Source organism: Rhineura floridana, chromosome 1 (assembly GCF_030035675.1).
Source record: "Rhineura floridana isolate rRhiFlo1 chromosome 1, rRhiFlo1.hap2, whole genome shotgun sequence".
Taxonomy (NCBI): Eukaryota; Metazoa; Chordata; class Lepidosauria; order Squamata; family Rhineuridae; genus Rhineura; species Rhineura floridana.
This window is the reverse complement of record NC_084480.1, coordinates 137,239,825-137,258,728: the sequence shown is the minus strand read 5'-3', so window position 1 is coordinate 137,258,728 and position 18,904 is coordinate 137,239,825. Positions and strand designations below refer to the sequence as shown.

Genomic DNA, 18,904 nt, shown 5'->3' with positions numbered 1-18,904 from the left:
TGCTACACCTCACATATTATTATCATTATTATTATTAGAATTTGTAATTGTTTAGGAGAAAACTCCTTACAAAGCAGCATTTGGAATATAAAATTAAGCAAGAATAATACAGAACAGTTTAAAATATTTAAGAACATCCAAATCCATAATCCTAAAGAATAGCTAACATAAGAATTGACTAGCATTAAAAACATTAAAGCAATATCAAATAGCAACAACCCTTTGCAGCCCACATTAAGTCAAGCCCTAAAGGAAGGGGAAAGAGATGGATCTTCAAGGCCCACTTTCCATGGATGGTGCTCCCCAAATCTCCCATGGAATTAAATCCACAGATGTAGGGCTACCACTGGGAAGGCCCTGTTCTGTGTGCACAACAAACCTGCTTGTTCTCACAGATGTGCACCTAAGCATTGTCTCTGAAGCAGATTGCAGGATATGGGTAGTTTAGTATGAGTGGAGGCAATCTTTCAAGTGACCCAGTCACAAATTGATCAGGGCTTTAAAGGTCATCAGCACTTTAAAAAGGGCCTTGAAATGCACTGGCAACCAGTGCAAGTGAGACAAAATATATATAATATGTTCCAATCACCTGGGATCAACCAGCAGCTGGGTGGCCAGATTTTCTACCAGTTGATGTTTCCAAACTGCCTTTATTGTCATAAAGCGTATGACAGTAGTCCAGATGTCACTACTGAAGGTAACTGAGGCTTATGAATCAAATTTTTCAAAACAACCACCACCACCTTAAAATAAGGGGTATGTTATATGCATTTTTAGCTCTCTCAAGATGGAAACCTGGGCAGCCAACATTATGCCCTCCAGATGTTATTTATTTATTTATTTATTATTTGATTTATATCCCGCCCTTCCTCCTGGCAGGAGCCCAGGGTGCTGGCTATGGTGGCCAGGATTGATGGAAGTTGGAGTCCAACAACTTCTGGAGGGCACCACTTTAACTATCCTTGATGTAAATGATGTTCAGGCTTTGGAATACCCTAACTCAAGAAGCCTGCTCTGCTCCCTCCTTGATGGTGTTTTGGAAACTTCTGAAAACCATTCTGTTGCAAAGAGCCTTGGGAGGGCCTGCAGGTATAGTCTGACACTTATTTTATATTTCCCTCTTTTGAGTTTTACCTCTTTAGTCCCCTTTTAATATCACTCCCTTTTAATTGTTAACTGTAATTTATATATTTTTATCTATTTTAATGTTTTATTATGATTGCATTGTGAGCCATCCTGAGTGCCCCACTGTGGGGTAGAAGGGCAGGATAGAAATATTTTAAATAAATAAATAAAATATTAATCGTAAGAGCACAGATTTTGCCCCTGGATTCATTGTCAAAAAAAGTCCATCTATCAAGATCTCAAGATAGATGATCTAGGATATGGTTTATGTTAACCTGAACTGCACAGCAAATATTTATCAGCATAATGAGATCTAGATACTTAATTGATTCAGCATAGATATCAAGGGACCATTACCTACACATTTGGGGTGATATTGGTCATCCAATAGAGATTTGTCCCAGTTAAATACAGTACCCTAAGACCTTCCCCATCAGGCTTATCATCTGGGGTACAAAATATTCAATTGTATAATTGTTTTGCTAACCCACATGCATTCACTTGGAAGAAAGATGAGATGTAAATGTAGTGTTGCTGCTGCTGCTAGTACAAATAATAATAACAATAATCCTCTTCTGCACCCATTGCCGTGAACAGGCCCCAGTCATTAAGAATCAAGCCTATTCCTCCCTCATTAAGATGTTCCAGATGGTCAATCCTAGTAAATGTTTTATGGGCTTGATTTTACGGTATCTGTACCAGTACTGCGTTAATGGTTGTCCTACACTTTTAGGTCCAACCAAAATGCTGGCTGTGCCCAGACTTGTTCATATATATTTTTGTTCCCTGTGTAGGATTCATTGCTGCTTCCAAAGCTGGCCCCTTACAAATCCTCTGACTTCAACCTCACTGCAAAGAACCCTTGATGCCCTGCTGCACAGTTTCTGTGCCTCTTATATTCCTTGTCCCTCCTTCACAGCTTACTACTTCGATTTTCAATTATTCCCCTGAGAAATTATATTTAAAAACAAGCCCTGTGACATTAAACATGGCATTTGCAGGCTATGACTTTGCTTGTTTGTTCTGTGGGTTGTATCCCTTTTCTTCAATTTTAGCATTTTTCTTTTCTTTTTTATTTCAGAAAAGGGGAATATCTCACATTTAATGCCTATGCTTGTTGCTCGTACCATTATGGAATCTTGATCTCCAGCGCTACAGCAGCAGATATGAATCAAAGCTTTAAAAAAAAAACATTTGGAGGTAAAGGAGAAGCATCTAGAAGTGAACTGACTGATCCAAGGTCATACACAGGCTAGTGGCAAAGCAATGTGTTTGAAAGTGAAGCTGTAGCTATAGAAGTTTGTGAGAAAAAGCTTCTATAGTATCTTTTTATTACAAAATAAACCCAAAGTCGAATAAGCTTTCATTTCTGTCCAGATTGCAAATTCTTCTTCTCTCAGGGCCCTTCTCTCATTACCTTAATGGGGTGAGAGCCACTGCAGCACAGGCAATGTCAGAAGTCTCGGCCTATGTGCAAGGATCCCATGCTGCAGCTTCTCCCCACAACATTGTTGTCCCAGTTTCCAGAAGAGGCAGTGGCCCAGAGCTTCTGTTACCCTCACAGAGGGAAAAGAAGTCACACTGCAGTGATTCCAATGCCATGAAGTTCATGGGGCAACATGGTAGCCTTAAGATGTAGTAGATAAAGTATTAGACAGGAAGATATAATGGGCTTGAGTTACAGGAGGTTAGATTTTGGTAGAACATTACAAGAAACCTCTTAACATGGAGAGTTCAATAATGGAACCAGTTACTTAGACTGATAAGTAGGCTTACTCCTGCTTAAAGGACTGAAAGCAGAGGCTTGGCAGCCATCTGCTGGGGATGCTCTAGGTCTGGATTTTCTGCACTGAGCAGGGAATTGGACTAGATGGCCTTCAGGGTCCTTTTCAATGCTATGATTCTGTGAAATCCCAGTCATCTACATGCAGAATGGTGGGTTCCTCCATTAGTGTCAGGAGAGGGTCATAGCCCAGGGGCAGGACATCTGCTTTTCATGCAGAAGGCCCCACGTTCAATCCCTGACATCTCCTGATAGGGATGAGAATGTCCCCCATCAAAAATCATGGAGAGCCACTGCCAGTCAGTGTAGACAACAGCAAACAAGATGGACCAATGGTCTGACCCAGTATAAGGCAGCTTCCTATGTTCCTAACAGTGAGCAATCATCCTTGGAAAATGTTCTGGTTATTGGCTCATTTTCCATAACTGGGCAATCTCCCTTCAAGATGGACTGCCATTTAAAAGAGAAATGTAAGCAATTAGCCCATCTGCCCAACATTATCTTTTTTACAAACATGGAGATCAGAGAGTGATTGAGTGCCGTGACAAAAGTGTAGCAAACTCTGACCCTCTGGACAATTTTTCAAAGCCACACATGTCTTTTTACTCATGTCCTTAAAGATCTCTGTTAAAAAATTAATTCTGCAATAGCCTTGTCAGCTAAAATCCCTCATTTTTCACAGTAGTATTTGAAAAATGGCTTTTGTAATGGCTAAATTTGGAATTAACTAACAAACACATATATAAAAAAGTAGCTCATCTCTCTCAGAATGGAATGCTGCTGCTGTGAAAGTTGGGATAAAAAAAAATGAAGCAAAGAAACCTGAATTGCCATCTGTTTGTTTTTAACTATAAGCAAGGCTGGGATTATCATCTAAAATGAGTGAAAATGTTTCCTGTTACCTTCTATCTCTGCATCAGTCTCCATTAATATTCTTCAGAAGTGAAACATTTGGTACGGTACCTATTTCACTGATTAGAATGGATTTTAGCCATTAACTTGACCTAAGAAGCTACTGGAGTAGCTCAAATTGGAACATATACAGAAATACAAACTTATATCACTTCTGAAACAGTTTGCCTGTCATGGCTTCAGCTGTTTTGTGAGGTGATAAACATTTCTCCCCCTAGGACCTTTCACAGAATTACAATTCTTAGGGTTCCCATAGGAAAAAAATGACTACTACAAAGTCTGTAGTGTAGATATGCTTTCACAGTAAAATTTACAAAATATTTGTTTGCCTGATCATTTTTATGGTTATCATGTGATATGCTCCCTAACGACAATAACAATTCCTCTTAAAATATGTAAAGACCCATGAACAGATAACTCAATTCCTCTAATGACATGGGAATTGCCTCTTGGAGATCTTCAGGAAAGCTATCCCATACTTAGTGCATACCGTGGGAGGATAAAGCTTGAGCAAGGGACCACAAGACAATGACTCTGGCACAGATGCTAATGAACAGAAGATGGATGTGTCAATGGGGCAGTGCAGAACGCTTTTCATCAGTGTAGTACTATTAAGGTCAACAGGTTAGCCCCTAAATGAGCAGGTGACAGGTCACCGTGTAACAGTATCAGAATAGGTAAACTAAAGCGCTTTGGGCAATTCAAGGAAACAACTGAAGAGGAAATATTAAGTGACTTGACATGCACCACCCTCGTCTTCTCCATGCTTCCAGGTCTTACATACAAGGATGGGGAAAGATGCAGAATTTCCCAGAGTTGTGAAAGAGTAAAGATGCTGGTGGTGATGGTGGGGAGAGAACTCATGTGCTCCTTCCTCCTCACCCCTGGCTTCATGTTAGACCTTAAAGCTCGGGTGGGGAACCTGTGGCCCTCTAGGTGTTGTTGGACTCCAACTCCCACTAGTCCCAGCCAGCATGGCCAGCGGTCAGGAATGATGGGATTTGTAGTCAAGCAACATCTAGAGCACCACAGTTTCCCCACGCCTGCCTTTTTTAAATATGGGAAGATGAAACACAAGTCACTGCTGCTTCCTCTCCCTCCCTTGAAACATCCAACATCACCTCAGAGGTAGGAGGCAGTGAAAGTGGCTCAGAGAGGTACTCACAGGCCATACTATCAATTTACTTGGCTCGTGGGCATTGCACACATATCCACCAATGAAGCAATAATAAGAAGGGGCCAAACACGTCTGCCTTATTCTTTATCTAATAAGCAGTTCCAGAGAGCATATTTGACAGGAAAGCTCTTACCTTTTGCAAATAAAGCACAGTTCCTTTAAGAACAGCATAAAAAGCTTTCCATCCTCTCTTCCCTCGTGGAGCTACAAAAGTAGAAAAAGGACAAAAAAATCCAAAAGCTGCATAAGTAAACATTGGTAATATAGATCAACAGTGTGCTCTGTCCATAACTGGTTTTGAAGTTTCTCTCTATCTCTTGTAATTCTTTAAATAATGAACAGTCTAATATAGGGATGGGAACAGAAATAAACAATAGTACATATGTCTTGTTGAGATTAAGTGCTTTACCTTCCTTAGAAGAAACGTTTCTGTTAAATTCTTGCTTTACCAGTTGCTCCTTGATGTACCAGCCTTATTTTCACTAGAGCTGCCTCCTCTGAGAGAGTGACAGAATGTCTTTGAGTTTGGGGGGGGGCATGAAAATGAGCGGAGGCAAAGCCATTCACCCTGTCTCATGAGTAGCGTAGCTTGGGCTGGAATATGGAAGGATCTAAACTCCAGGGTGTAAGTAAGGAGTCAGGCCTAAAAAGGGAAAGCCATCTCCAATATAGCAAGTAATCATCCTCAAGACATCTGTGGTGGAGAAGTGAGAAGGGAAGGGAGCTTTCTTACAGCATGTCTGGGGCAAGAGAAATAGCCAGGTGGAGGAATGGTGAGTTCTGATGAAACAGCAAAAGCATATGAGGCTAAAGAGGAAGGGGCGAGTGCCCCACACTAATCTTCCCAACTCCTCCTCATGCAGGATCTCTCTTACAGAATGCTCTGAGCTCGTGGGGGGCTCCCTCCTTAGTAACCTTCAGATATATATATGTATATATTTATGTATAGGGTGAACATTCCTTCAGTTCTCCCTCCAGCCTGAAGGGTGCACAGACTGCTCTTGAACTTTGGAATCTTCTGTTGGCACCTTTTACTTACATCCTCATGCAACACTGGTGGCAAGCAAGCTTGCTTATGCAGCTACACTCATTGGACTCTCTGTCATTCCCTTTCTCCTTGGTAAGCCCCTTCCTCATTGCACCAGACAGAGGAAACAGTACTCATGGAAATACACTCACTCTTCTTTCCATCCATATCAGCATGGATTTTACGTGCCAGGAATCCTGTTTTGTACACAGCAGCACTGGGGTCGTGAGGAATGTCCAGGAAAGGATTATTGGAATTGCCAATGCGACTGACACCCTTGGATTGGGTTCCATTATCCTTCTCGTCGGTACCATCTGAGGGGGATTTTTTCTTCTCTTCATTATCTCTAAAGCAAATTTGAAAAAACAACATACACACATGCACCTAAATTCACTTGGCAAGCCCAGTGCAAAATGTTATTTTATTAAGCATATTAAGGAAAGGAACAAAAATTTTTATCACGCCAGCCAACTAAGTAAGTGGAAAGACCTTATGGTCTAAAATGAACTGCAGTACTTCAACCTACGCCTAATTTTAAACCTGCAAAAAATCTTATTAGTTTCAGTGGGATGGCTCACATTTTTATTTAGGGATGTGAATCAGAACCGAAACCTTTCTGCCATTCCCCTGGGAATGAAGGTTTTAATCAACATTTCTACCCCAAGAAAACATGAACTATATAAACCATGTAACTAGGAGGTTTAAATCAAAGTTGTGCGTATTCTGCATTTCTGCAAAATTCATAAACGTGGAATCTACTATCAGATGTGCAATGTGGTAGCTTAGGAATGTCATCCTTCAGAATTAAAAAAAGAAAGACAGAAAGAAAGAGTACAAACTAGTGCTCCTTCGCCTCCCAAAGGCTGAGAACATCATCTTGGGAGAGTGAGAGCAGCATCTGGATTAGAAACTAAAAGGGTCTGGGGCAGAGGTTCTAGCCGCCAAAGGGTGGAGGTTCAGCGCACTACACTTCCCCATCTCAGTCTAAATGGTACAGTTCTCTATTTCAATGTCACTATTGCAAAACATTCCTTTGGATCCATTTCAAACTCTTTCTATCCAATGGCCAAGTAGTGATGGACAAACATGATATATGTTCACCTGCACTGTAGTTGGTGAACGACATTATGCATTCTACATGGATCCTTCTGACATAGGAACAGAAGAAGTTGCTGTATACCTAGCCAGACCTTTCCTAGACCTCCCTGGAGATGCCAGGGATTGAACCTGGGACTCTTTTGCATACAGAACATGGGTCCTATCCCTGAGCTACGGTACAACTTTTAGAATGACAAGAAATCTTACCCAGGCCTGTTACCCGAGATCCTTTTAACTGGAGATGCTGAGGAAGGAACCTTGGGACATTCTGCATGCAAAGCATGTGCTCTACCTTGAGATATGGATCCTTCCCAAATAAGAGGAGATGTTTCCTATAAAGTCTTGGTGTAGCACAAAGGTAGCTCTGACTCCACATGTCTTCATCACTTTGAGGTTTGCATACATTCAGTTATATTGTCATGGAAATGGGGAAATGGACTGCGTCAAATCAATCTCAACTTATGGCGACCCTATGAATAGGGTATTCAGAGGGGTTTTTACCATTGCCTCCCTCTGAGGCGGAGAGGCAGTGACTGGCCCAAGGTCACCCAGTGAGCTTCATGGCTGTGTGGGGATTTGAACCCTGGTCTCCCAGGTCGTAGTCCAACACCTTAACCACTATGCCACGCTGGCTCTCAAATATTGTCATATATCTAACCCATCTCACCCCATGAACTAAGGGCCAGTAGCAACCGTTAACATTATAAAAATATGGATTAAAATATAAAACACTGCACTTTAAAAGAGCATTTTCCAGAAAGTGGTCAGCTGTAAATTATGATGAACGTCGAAAGGCATTGTCATAGTTGTAGGGACGGCTACTAAAGATCCTGTGCTATATGCCGTTATTGTGCAAATTTACCAAAGAGGTGTTGTTGTTAAGACCTTGAAGATTATGAAGGAACAGAAGACATAAGGTTGTCTTAAATGGCATGCAGGGTTCCAGTTTTTTAATGTACAAACTATGGCTAATTATTTTTAAAATGACAAGAAGTCTGAATGTTAATTGTCAGTAGAAGGATCATGCTGAAGCTCTCCGTGTATCATGTGTCATTGTTTAATCTGGTAAATAATGATTGCCGCAAACAACTTCAACAGTCTGGTTGAGAGCACAGAACAAAAGCTGTTAGATGGAGAATGTCTCTGGCCAAATTGATAGCTAGCAAGTTCTCCCCCTTTGTTTCATCAGCAATGCCCTAGTTCACTCCACTCTGATATTACTGGAGTCACACCAACGAATAGGAGCAAGGGCTGCTTTTTTATCTAAAACATGGGAGCCATCTGCTACCAGGTGGGGTACCTCTGGCCCATGAACCAACCTTGGCCCACCAGGGGGTCCAGTGTGATTCAACAAGCCATTTTCCCCAAATTATTTTTGTTGCAATGTCAGCTATGGGGAAAGGGGGTGGCACTCAATTCCGTATTGTTGCGGAACAGGCACCTGCAGCCAAAGCAGCAGGATTTAAGCCCCGCTCCACAGCTAAGTGGGGGTTAGATCCTGCTCAGTGTGGCTGTGCCTGTCTGTTCCCTCTTGGAAACACAGCCAAAGAAAGTATTGGGGGAGGGGGAAACGGGTCTACTTGCTTTTGCTGCATGAATCTGTTCCCTGGGGTGCATGCAGTGAAAGCAAGCAGACCCGGGTTTCTTCTGCATTGCTGCCCAATGAAGAACTTCTTCTCAGAGCTGATGTCCGCATAAAGCAGGATTTTTCCCGCCTGCTCCCCATGGCTGTCAGGTGCTTGGGAACCCCAAGCCAGAGATTTTGAGAGGGAGGTGGGAAAATCATCATATCAGTCATGTGATGTCATAATGGTGTTATGCGACTGACAAGAGGGTTGTCCTGCCAACCTGTCAAAGTTGGACAATGGGGGTAGGGCCAGATAAAGAACCAGCTTGCAGAACCAAAAAGGTTCCCCGCCCGTGCTACGCGCATGTCAGCAGAGCACATTGTTTCCCATGGAGGACAAAGAGCCACAGTCATTTGAAATGTATGAAGCTGCCTCATACAGAATCTATCTAGCCTAGTACAGTTTACTCCAAGTGGCAGCAACTGACCAAAGTCAGAGACCGGGGGGGCTTTCTCAGTCCTACAACCTGGAGCCTTCTTAGTAAGAAACATGAGAGACTGGATCTGGGAACAGAGGATGCTGCCTTATACTGAGTCAGACCATTGGCCCATCTTGCTCAGTATTGCCTACACTGCCTACATTGACTGGCAGCCACTCTCCAGGGCTTCAGGCAGGGGACACTTGTAACCCTACCTAGAAATGCCCAAGATTGAACCTGGGACCTTCTGCATGCAAGGCAGATGCTTTGCCACTGAGCTGTGGACTCTCCCCTGCGTGGCTTGTGCTGCCAACACACAAGCATTGCTAACACTTGTAAAAGCAGTGCATATGCTCTTTTCTTCTCTCTGTGCCGAAATCAGTCACAGTCTAGGCTGCAATTAATGGAACTGCTATCTGAGCTATTTTTAAAATGCACCCTTTGAAGACAGCTTTCCTGGCGTCAATTCTCTCAGCTTAGGGAGTCTGAGACAGATTAACTGTGAATCAACCCCCTGCAATATTTCCTTTGCTTCTTAACTTGTTTTTTTTAAAAACAGCAGTAGTCACTTTAAGTTTTATCAGCTTACACTCATTTCTCCAAGCTCCTTGGCCCCAATCAAGACAAGCAGTTCTACTTTCTCAATGTTAAAAGGTTTATAAGTTACTCCAAAAAGAACCAAGTAATTCCATTAAGTGGCCTTGTCAAGTGTGGAGTACCTGTATAATGTCAGGAATTCAGGTGGTGGAGACTGTACTAGATACTGCTTGCTATTCAAACAACTGGATATCAAAGTAGCAAACTATCTTATATTAAATTTGACCATTTGGCCATCTGTTTCAATAATGTCTATCATGATGGGCAGTGGCTCTCTAAAGACTCAAGCAGAAGTCATTCCTGTTAATCTGGTACCAAGATCCTTTTTGATAGAGATACTGGAAACATTTTTCATGCAAAGCATTTGTTCTACCAGTGAGCTGTAGACCCTCCGAAAACAAGAGAAAATGCCACAAATGACCACCAAACATGTCACTTAGATTCTACATTTCTGATTCTGAAACTGTCGGTGGCCACTGGAAAATTTTATTTCCCAAGGGCCAGCTAAGTTTTGTCCCCTAGTGTTCCAGGCCCAAATAATTCTTTTCTGGACAGGGATTCTTCTCTGGCCCAGATTTCTCTGGTTCCAGAGCTGGAGAAGAATTTGATGCTTGTAATGCTCACCTCCTCTTTGTGGTGAACATTATGAACCCACAAAACCTGTGTCCAAGTCTGAGAAGCATCCGTTTTACAAAAGTAGCAGGGAAATGGCTCCCTCCCCATTGCTGACGGACTGATAGTATCCTTTGGTACTGCCCAACAAGGGAGTGCAGGGCAAAAGAAGTGCAGCCTTACCTGCTCTGTTTTAAAATGGTATATTTAGATGAACACCAGGTTCTACCTGTCCTCTGCCTCCTCTTGTATACAGAGGTTTCCAAACTGTTCCGTAGACCACCAGTGGACTGTGAGCTTCATTCAGATGGTCTGTGGCATGTCCATATTAAATATTCATATATTTTCAGTTGTATTTTTATTGCTTCCTTTGTTTCTTAAATTGTATTTCATCATATTATAATTTGAATTCTATGGAATTTAAATTGCAACACAATGAAATACATTATAAAAAATAAAAGAAGCAATAAAAAGACAATGAAAACGCATACAGCACCTAGCACAGCGCATTGCAATTATTACCAGAGGCAGAAAACTCATGAAATGGTCCACCAAGACCATCAGCAATTCTCAAGTGATCTGTGGGAGAAAAACACCCCTCTAGCACATCGTTGCTCTAGTACACCCTACCCTTATACTATATGGCATATTATGGACACTTGCCTTCTCACTTTTCTGCCTTCTCTGGTTTTTCAAGGAAGAGTCTCCAAGATGACAAAGGTGTTTTACATTGGCTGGTTTCTGCTCCGCAATGCTATCATGAGCAAGATGGCATTGCCCTAGAAAACCAGCCACTTTTGGAAGTGCCACTGAAGGGGAATCAGCTTCCACAGTCAGCAGAGAAGAAGCAAGAGGAGCAGGGAGGTAGTTCTTGTGGCCACTGATATGCATAGGGATGAAGGTTAAGCAAGGGACAGGGTGGAAGACAGAACTCAGATGGCAGAGGATGCTAACAGATTTAACTATGAAACCTCCTGTTGTCAAAAGCAGCAGCTGGAGTAGGTGAACATCATGAAGGACTGCACCTACCCCAATTATCTGCTTTTAAGTACCAATGTAACTCCACTTGCCCACATTTATCTATAATATCTCTGAGAGATGTCTGTCTCTCGTTCCTCTCCTGCCCCACCCCCATCAACTTTAGATTGGGTGCTCCTTGAAGGTAGGGACTTTTCTATTTTTGCCTATGTAACTCTATACACTAATGCCACTGTATAAATAATAAAAATAACTGCTCCTGCCATGCAAGTGCAAGGGACTCAGAAATACTGAAGAGGTAATTACACTATCTTTCAGTCAACCAACGTCCATCAGCGTAGGAAAGTGCCTGTTGCTTCCCGTTGCAATCAGCACAACATGAAAACTCACACACTCTTACAGCAGGAAAAGTTGGCTCCCTAAACGTGGCCTCCTTACTAACATCAAAATGGCCCCGGATACACTTTAACTGGCATTCCCTGTTCTGCAAGAGCCCCCACGCAACAGCCACACTACCCGCTCGCTACAGAAAGCATCAGCATCACAAGGAAGTCAAGTAAGCAAGGATGACAGGGAGGAATGATTAAAGTGTCTTGGCAGACATTGGCCTCCTTGTGTTTGGCTTTCAATTCCAATTGTTAGCTTCCTGAAAGCAGCCGAAGTGGAGTACATTAGGCCTTCTGCAATTAATTATATTTCATATCAGTTCGTTGTCAAGCTATCCATAGTTAATCAAGAGACAAACTCTAGACAACAAGCCAACAGGAAGAAATCTGACCCAAGACGTGTTTCTACCCAGCAGTTCTGACACAATGTCCTAAAAGATAAAAGGCAGAAAACTAAGCACGTGTTTTATTCATGCTGTCACAGATTAACTGAGGATTTAATTTCTTTCTCTAATATAAGAGTTTCCGAGCCTACAAAAATGTCCTCTACCCTTACAAGTGGCCTTTCATCACTAACTACTTGTTTTGCTAGCTGGAGTAGCAACAGGCATATGGATTTTTAACAATACAATATTTTTGTAAGCCATCACAGCATGATGGAAGCAATACATGGGGACAGGGGAGGCGGTCTGCATGTGTGAGAAAAGCAAGGCCTCCCTTTCTACCAGGCTGTGTGGACAAGATGGGCGGAGAGTGGGAAAGCGCGTGGGCAACAGCACCAGCGGTAGCCTGGGCCAACTGCCAAGCCAATTTATGGGAGGCCTCGGAGTCACTACCGCAAGGCCTCCCTTTTCTTAAGGCCATGTGGGGGTAGGAGAAGGAAGGAGGGCAGATGAAACCGGGTGGAAAGTGAGCAAGCAGGCAGCAGTGGTGGGCAGAGGCCTGGGTGAGCCACGTAGCAACAAGCCAGGGCAGCTCCTCAGTAAGCATCCTGCTTTGCTGCCATCGCTGCCACCACCACCTACCTCACCAATAGAGGGCAAGGAGGAGGGAAGCAATAGGAAGGTTGTTCAGGGCTTCCCAAGCTTTCCTTCTCCTCTGTGGGAGAAGATCTGGAGGCAAGGTGCCTTGGAAATATGGGAGAGGGGGAAGGGGGAGGTGCCTTGGAAACCTGGGAGACGGGGGAGAAGAATGAGGTTGTGGCAGCTATGTGACAGCTATGTAGCAACACCTAGAACAGCCTTTCCCAACTAGTGGGCCACCAGATGTTGTTGGACCACAACTCCCATCAGCCTCAGCCAGCATTGCCAATGGTCAGGAAAGATGGGAATTGTGGTCCAACAACATCTGATGGCCCACTAGTTGGGAAAGGCTGACCTAGAACCACTGGATGGTTTGATGTGTGTGCCTGGGGTTCCGGTTCCTGAAGTTAGATGATGGTGGTGATGTGCAAAGTGCAAAGGAGTGGAGCCTCTAGTCAAGATATAATAAGAGTTTGACAAGGCATCTTGTTACAGCTTTGAGGAGAGCTTATCTAGTGTTTCATGGACCAGGGAATGAATGACAAAACCAGCATGCACAAACCAGCACATTTTCCTTATGCCCAACCTCCACTTATTGCATTAAATTCACTTAAAACACCATCAAAACAGAACATTCATATGGCCGCTGAGAGTACAAATTCTAAAACTATGCCGTGAGAATAGATAATCTATGTAGCACTTATTTTCCATTGGAATGAGTTTCAATACAGCAGCATTATCCCAACCCCCAAAATGGGCAATGGCATAATCTCATGAGAAGGAATAAAGATGCACCATGATTTGGGATGCCAGCTGAACAACTTTGGACCAAGGTATTTAAGTGATCATCTTGCCTCACATATCCCTGCCTGGCAATTGCACTCCTCAGATGAGGCGCTGCTGAGAGTACCATATGACTCAGAGGTACACTTAGCTTCTACTAGGAACCAGTTTTTTAGTGTTGCAGCTCCAGTCCTCTGGAATCAATTACCAGCTCATATTAGACAGGTGCCCAGCGTCCTGCTGTTTAGGTGCCTGCTGAAAACATTTTTGTGTAAGAAGGCTTTTTATGAGGTGTGACACAGTCATTTATGGATCAACTGTGTATCTGAAGTTGTTGGGTTTTTTTGTTTTAGAAGTTGGTTTCATTGTTTTTAGTGTTTGTTGAAATGACTTCATTGTTTTTAGATCTTGTGTTTTACTGTTTTTACTTTGTAGACTGCTTTGATGGCTTTATGCTGCAAAGCAATCTACAAATGAATTTAACATCATCATCATAATCCCAACTGACTTGGCAAAGGGAAGGGCAGGAGTTGAGGAGGCAATATTAAATCGAGCTATCCTGCACTTAGAAGGAGTTAGTTTTGGGAATTGATTGAGAAAGTTCTGTATGTGTCACAGGTTAGATTACTGTGATGCGCTATACACAAGGCTTCCTTTGTAGACTGAAAACTTCAGTTAATGTAGAATATGTCTACTTAGAATACCAACTGGGACTGAGTGCTATGAACCATTTCCAGGTTCAGTTCAAAGCGCTGTTTTAGGAATAGCGGAAACTGCCTTATACAAAGCCAGACCACTGGTCCATCTCACTCAGTATAGTCAACACTGACTGGAAGCAGATCTTCAGGATTGCAGACAGGGAAATCATTTCCCCAGCCCTACCTGGAGATGCCAGGGATTAAACCTGGGATCTTTTGCAGGCAAGGCAGATGCTCCACCACTGAGCTACATCCCTGCCCAAGGTTTGGACCAACAAAGGCCTTCATGACTTAGAAGAGGGAAAACTTGAAGGATTGCCTATTTCCATATGTATCAAGCCACACATTAAGATCTTTAGCAGAGGACCTCTTGAAGGTAACTTTGCCATCTGATGTTAGGCAGGCAGCTACAGGGAAGAGAACCTTCTCAGAGGTGGAGACTCAGTAGTATGCTCCACCCTCCCAAGAGATTTGCCTGGTGCCGCCCCCATTGCCCTTTCAGTGCCAAGCAAAGACCTTTCTGTTCTATCAAGCTTTTTAGATACAATTTTATTTCTGCTGAAAGTTTCATGCAGCTTTTACGGTTTTGTGGTTCTTTTACCCTTTGTTTTATTATTTTTAAAATCAGTCCTGGAAATATGATTGAAGGGTGACATAAAATAAATAAATAACTGGGGAGAGAGCGAGTGTGTGTGTACAGTGCCTCCCCATTTTAACTTTTGGGGACTTATCCTGGGTATCCAAAGTTTGGGAAACACTGTTTTACAGTATTCAGAGTGCTTCACAACATATAGTTCAGCAATTCTTACAACACTCCTGTAAGGTATGTCAGCGTTCAGTTGGCTTGACAAAGACCACCAAATGAGTGCTTGGCTAAGGTGGGATTTGAACTGGCGATTTCTTAAGTACACCACAAATCAGCTTCTTGATTGCCATGCTGCACTAGCTCTCTTGAATGAAGACTACCCGACAAATGAATGAAAACGGTGGGTCGCTCCCCTGGATTGCTGAGGTGGATTTCTGCAAGTTCTAGAATCTATTCTATATGCTGCCTGCATATCAAGTGGAATCTTTTAAAAAACACAATATACTTACGCTGCCCACTCAAGTTTCTCGTTTTTGATTGAATTGTAGAGGGCCTGTAAAAAATGAAAGGAAGGGGAAATTACTAGGTTTGTCTTGACCACACACAGAAGTTTGCTGATTTTTTTTAAAAAAGAAGATCTAAATGTCACCAGCAAGCTGCTTTTGATTATCAAAGCACCAATACATGGCAAAATCAAGCACAAATGAAAATATTACTCAGGAGCAGCGGTACAGAAATGAACTTGCCAATTTTATTCTGCTGAGAGCACTAACATCTCCCAAGCCTGCAGAAGAGCAGATGCTCTATAGGACCTTGCACTTACTCCAGAGAGTAAAGCACCGAGATGTCACAATGAATTCCAAGGTTCGCTGGGGCATACAGTGAAAGGTTCAAATCCCCACCACTCCCTTACCTAGCTCAGCACTGGTGAGGTAGAGGAGCTAGGTCCCAAAGCATAGCATTGGATTACAGCAAAAACCTGCCTCTCCCTTGTAGGGAAAGGGCAGGGTAGATGATGGAGAGTGCAAATATCAAGGCCAGTCATACTTTCTTCACCCTCAAGGAAAAATGAATAAGTATGTGCATATAGGATTTTGAAATTCTATCCAGGAATTAACAGAAATCAAAAGCAATGTACTGAACAGTAGGAATTGGGTTGCTGCCTATTTCTGATCTGCTTGTATTCCAATAGTCCATTGTTCAATCCTGATCTGCCCTTTTTATGTTCCCGCTTGCTGTGGCCCTTGCCGATTCGATCTGCTGTGTGTGTGTTTTTGGTGACTCCATCCACAGGTGGGTTTTTTTCGCTGATGGGAAAAATTGCATAATTGTTAATGTAAATACTTATGTAAACGATCACTGTTCCACATGTTTTTTTTCGGTGGTGGAAAAAAATTCTGTAATTTTTAGAATAAATCCTTATGTAAATGATCAAAGTATTCCACATTGTTTCCCCCCTCTCCATTTACATACCAATGAGGCAGATAATCGCCTCTGAGTCTATCTCTTGCCTCGGGCTAACTGATGTGCTGCTTAATTATTCCCCTCCCTTTTGCTATTCACTATTCTCTTAGTTTGTCACCAGCAGTGCAGCAGCATCACCACTCCACTAGTACCACCTTGTATTTTTGTTCACACACAAACCTGCAGTACAGATTCAAAAGCCGAGGGAGGGGCGAGGCGATCCTGTTCAACTACGGCTGGTGTACTGTCTACAGTCACAGTGTAATGGCAGGAGAATGAAAAAAAAGTGGGTTGGGGTGGGTACCGTGGGTCAGTCTCATCATCATGTTTCCCATGCAAGAGAATAGAAGTTTAGAATGAATCACAGAATAGTAGAGTTGGAAGGGGCCTATAAGGCCATCAAGTCCAACCCCCTGCACAATGCAGGAATCCAAATCAAAGCATTCCCTACAGATGGCTGTCCAGCTGCCTCTTGAATGCCTCCAGTGTCGGAGAGCCCACTACCTCTCTAGGTAATTGATTCCATTGTCGTATGGCTCTAACAGTTAGGAAGTTTTTCCTGATGTCCAGTTGAAATCTGGCTTCCTGCAACTTGAGCCCATTATTCTGTGTCCTGCATTCTGGGACGATCGAGAAGAGATCCCGGCCCTCCTCTATGTGACCTTTCATGTACTTGAAGAGTGCTATCATATCTCCCCTCGGTCTTCTCTTCTCCAGGCTAAACATGCCCAGTTCTTTCAGTCTCTCCTCACAGGGCTTTGTTTCCAGTCCCCTGATCATCCTTGTTGCCTTCCTCTGAACCTGTTCCAGTTTGTCTGCATCCTTCTTGAAGTGTGGAAACCAAAACTGGATGCAGTATTCAAGATGAGGCCTAACCAGTGCTGAATAGAAGGGAAGTAATACTTCAGGTGATTTGGAAACTATACTTCTGTTAATGCAGCCTAAAATAACATTTGCCTTTTTTGCAGCCATATCACACTGTTGGCTCATATTCAGCTTGTGATCAACGACAATTCCAAGATCCTTCTCACATGTCATATGTCAGCTCTACACTGCATCAGCAGTGTCAGGGGGGGCTGGAAATTCCTGGGTCTTTGGCAGGGAAGGAAAGTCCTTAGCCAGCAGTCGGGTTGTAAATCTGCCAGGCCTATCCAAAGCATACTTGCCGAGTCAGAAGTCCAGAAGCAAGGTCAGTGGAGGTCCGGGATCAATTGCCAAGGAGGTCAGTCAAAGAGATGCTGCAGGGAAACTAGGTCTACACAAAGCCACGCCTGACGTTGCAGTCAGCAACAAGCTGCAGCCAAGGTGTGCCTTATAAAGAGCAGGATGGACAGCAGGTGTGAGTCCTCAGCGTTTGGGCCTTAAGGAGACAGGCCTGCCTCTCTTCTGCCTGACCTTCTGCTGTCTACGTTCTGCAGGTGAGGGGGGAGTATCCTGTTCACTGTCTGTGTCTGGCTGCAGGGCCTCTGCTGTATCTGGGGTGCTCTGCAGCTGAGGGGGAGAAGGAGCTGGATTCTCAGGAGGCTCCTCCATGTCTCCTTCTGAGTCTGCTGCTCCTGGGTCTGCTGCTGTTACTCCCGAGTCGTCCTCATCAGAGGAGTCCTCTGACGGGGCCATGACACCATCCCCCGCCCCACGACCAACCCTCCGCCTCCTGCCGGGGCCCGGCTTATCCGGGTACCGCTGGTGGAAGCGCCGGACCAGACGAGGGGCATGCACCTGCGTCGCCTCTTCCCACGAACATTCCTCAGGGCCGTACCCCTGCCAGTCTATGAGGTACTGGAGGCGGCCCCGATGCCTCCGAGAGTCCAGGATCTGCGCCACTTCGAATTCCTCTTCCCCGTTGACTTGTATCGGTGGTGGGGGCCGTGGTTGACGACCCAAGGGGTGAGGCAGGAGAGCGGGAGTCAGCAGTGATCTATGGAAGACAGGGTGAATGCGGAAGGAGGCAGGGAGTTGGAGCCGGAACGCCACCGGGTTAATTTGCTGGGTGATCCGGAAGGGACCTACGTTCCGAGCCTCCAGCTTGTGAGACGGCCGTTGCGAACGCAGGAATTTGGTTGAGAGCCATACCCGGTCCCCTACCTTCAGCGGCGGGCCTGGTTGGCGGTGGCGATCAGCAAAGCGCTTATACGCGTCCTTGGCCTGCTCCAGCTGCTCCTTCAGGACTGCCTGCAGGGCCTGCAACTCCTGCAGCATGACATCCGCAGCGGGGACCGGCGACGGGGGTCGCACTGAGGGGAAGAATCGGGGGTGGTAGCCGTAAGAGGCAAAGAACGGGGTCTGGCGCGTGGAGGCATGCACAGAGCTATTATACGCGAACTCCGCCAGCGGTAACAGATCCACCCAGTTGTCCTGTTGGAAGCAGGTGTAACACCGCAGGTATTGTTCGACGGTGGCGTTGGTACGTTCTGTTTGTCCATCTGATTGAGGGTGGTGGGCGGAGGACAAGTGGATCTGGACATTCAGGGCCCGAAACAGGGCCTGCCAGAACCGGGCGAACTGGGCTCCTCGGTCAGAGATCAGGTGGTCAGGGAGGCCATGTAACCGGAAAACCTGGGTCAAAAACAGTTGCACAGTTTCTGGGGCAGAGGGTACGCCGGCACAGGG

General features: G+C 44.3%; 1 protein-coding gene across 12 annotated transcripts in view; it reads right to left on the bottom strand.

Annotated features, from left to right (window-relative positions):
- PSD3 (pleckstrin and Sec7 domain containing 3) overlaps window positions 1–18,904 on the bottom strand; it is a 188,773-nt gene that overhangs the window by 24,285 nt on the left and 145,584 nt on the right. For all 12 annotated transcript variants that reach the window (XR_009763572.1, XM_061633281.1, XM_061633270.1 and 9 more), the window contains 3 exons: window positions 15,340–15,383; window positions 6,177–6,370; window positions 5,131–5,201 (listed from right to left, as the gene is read on the bottom strand). Coding sequence is in view for 11 of the 12 variants with exons in the window: in XM_061633281.1 (XP_061489265.1) it covers window positions 5,131–5,201; window positions 6,177–6,370; window positions 15,340–15,383 (309 nt within the window). In the remaining variant the exon portion in view is untranslated. The remainder of the gene's footprint in view (window positions 1–5,130; window positions 5,202–6,176; window positions 6,371–15,339; window positions 15,384–18,904) is intronic.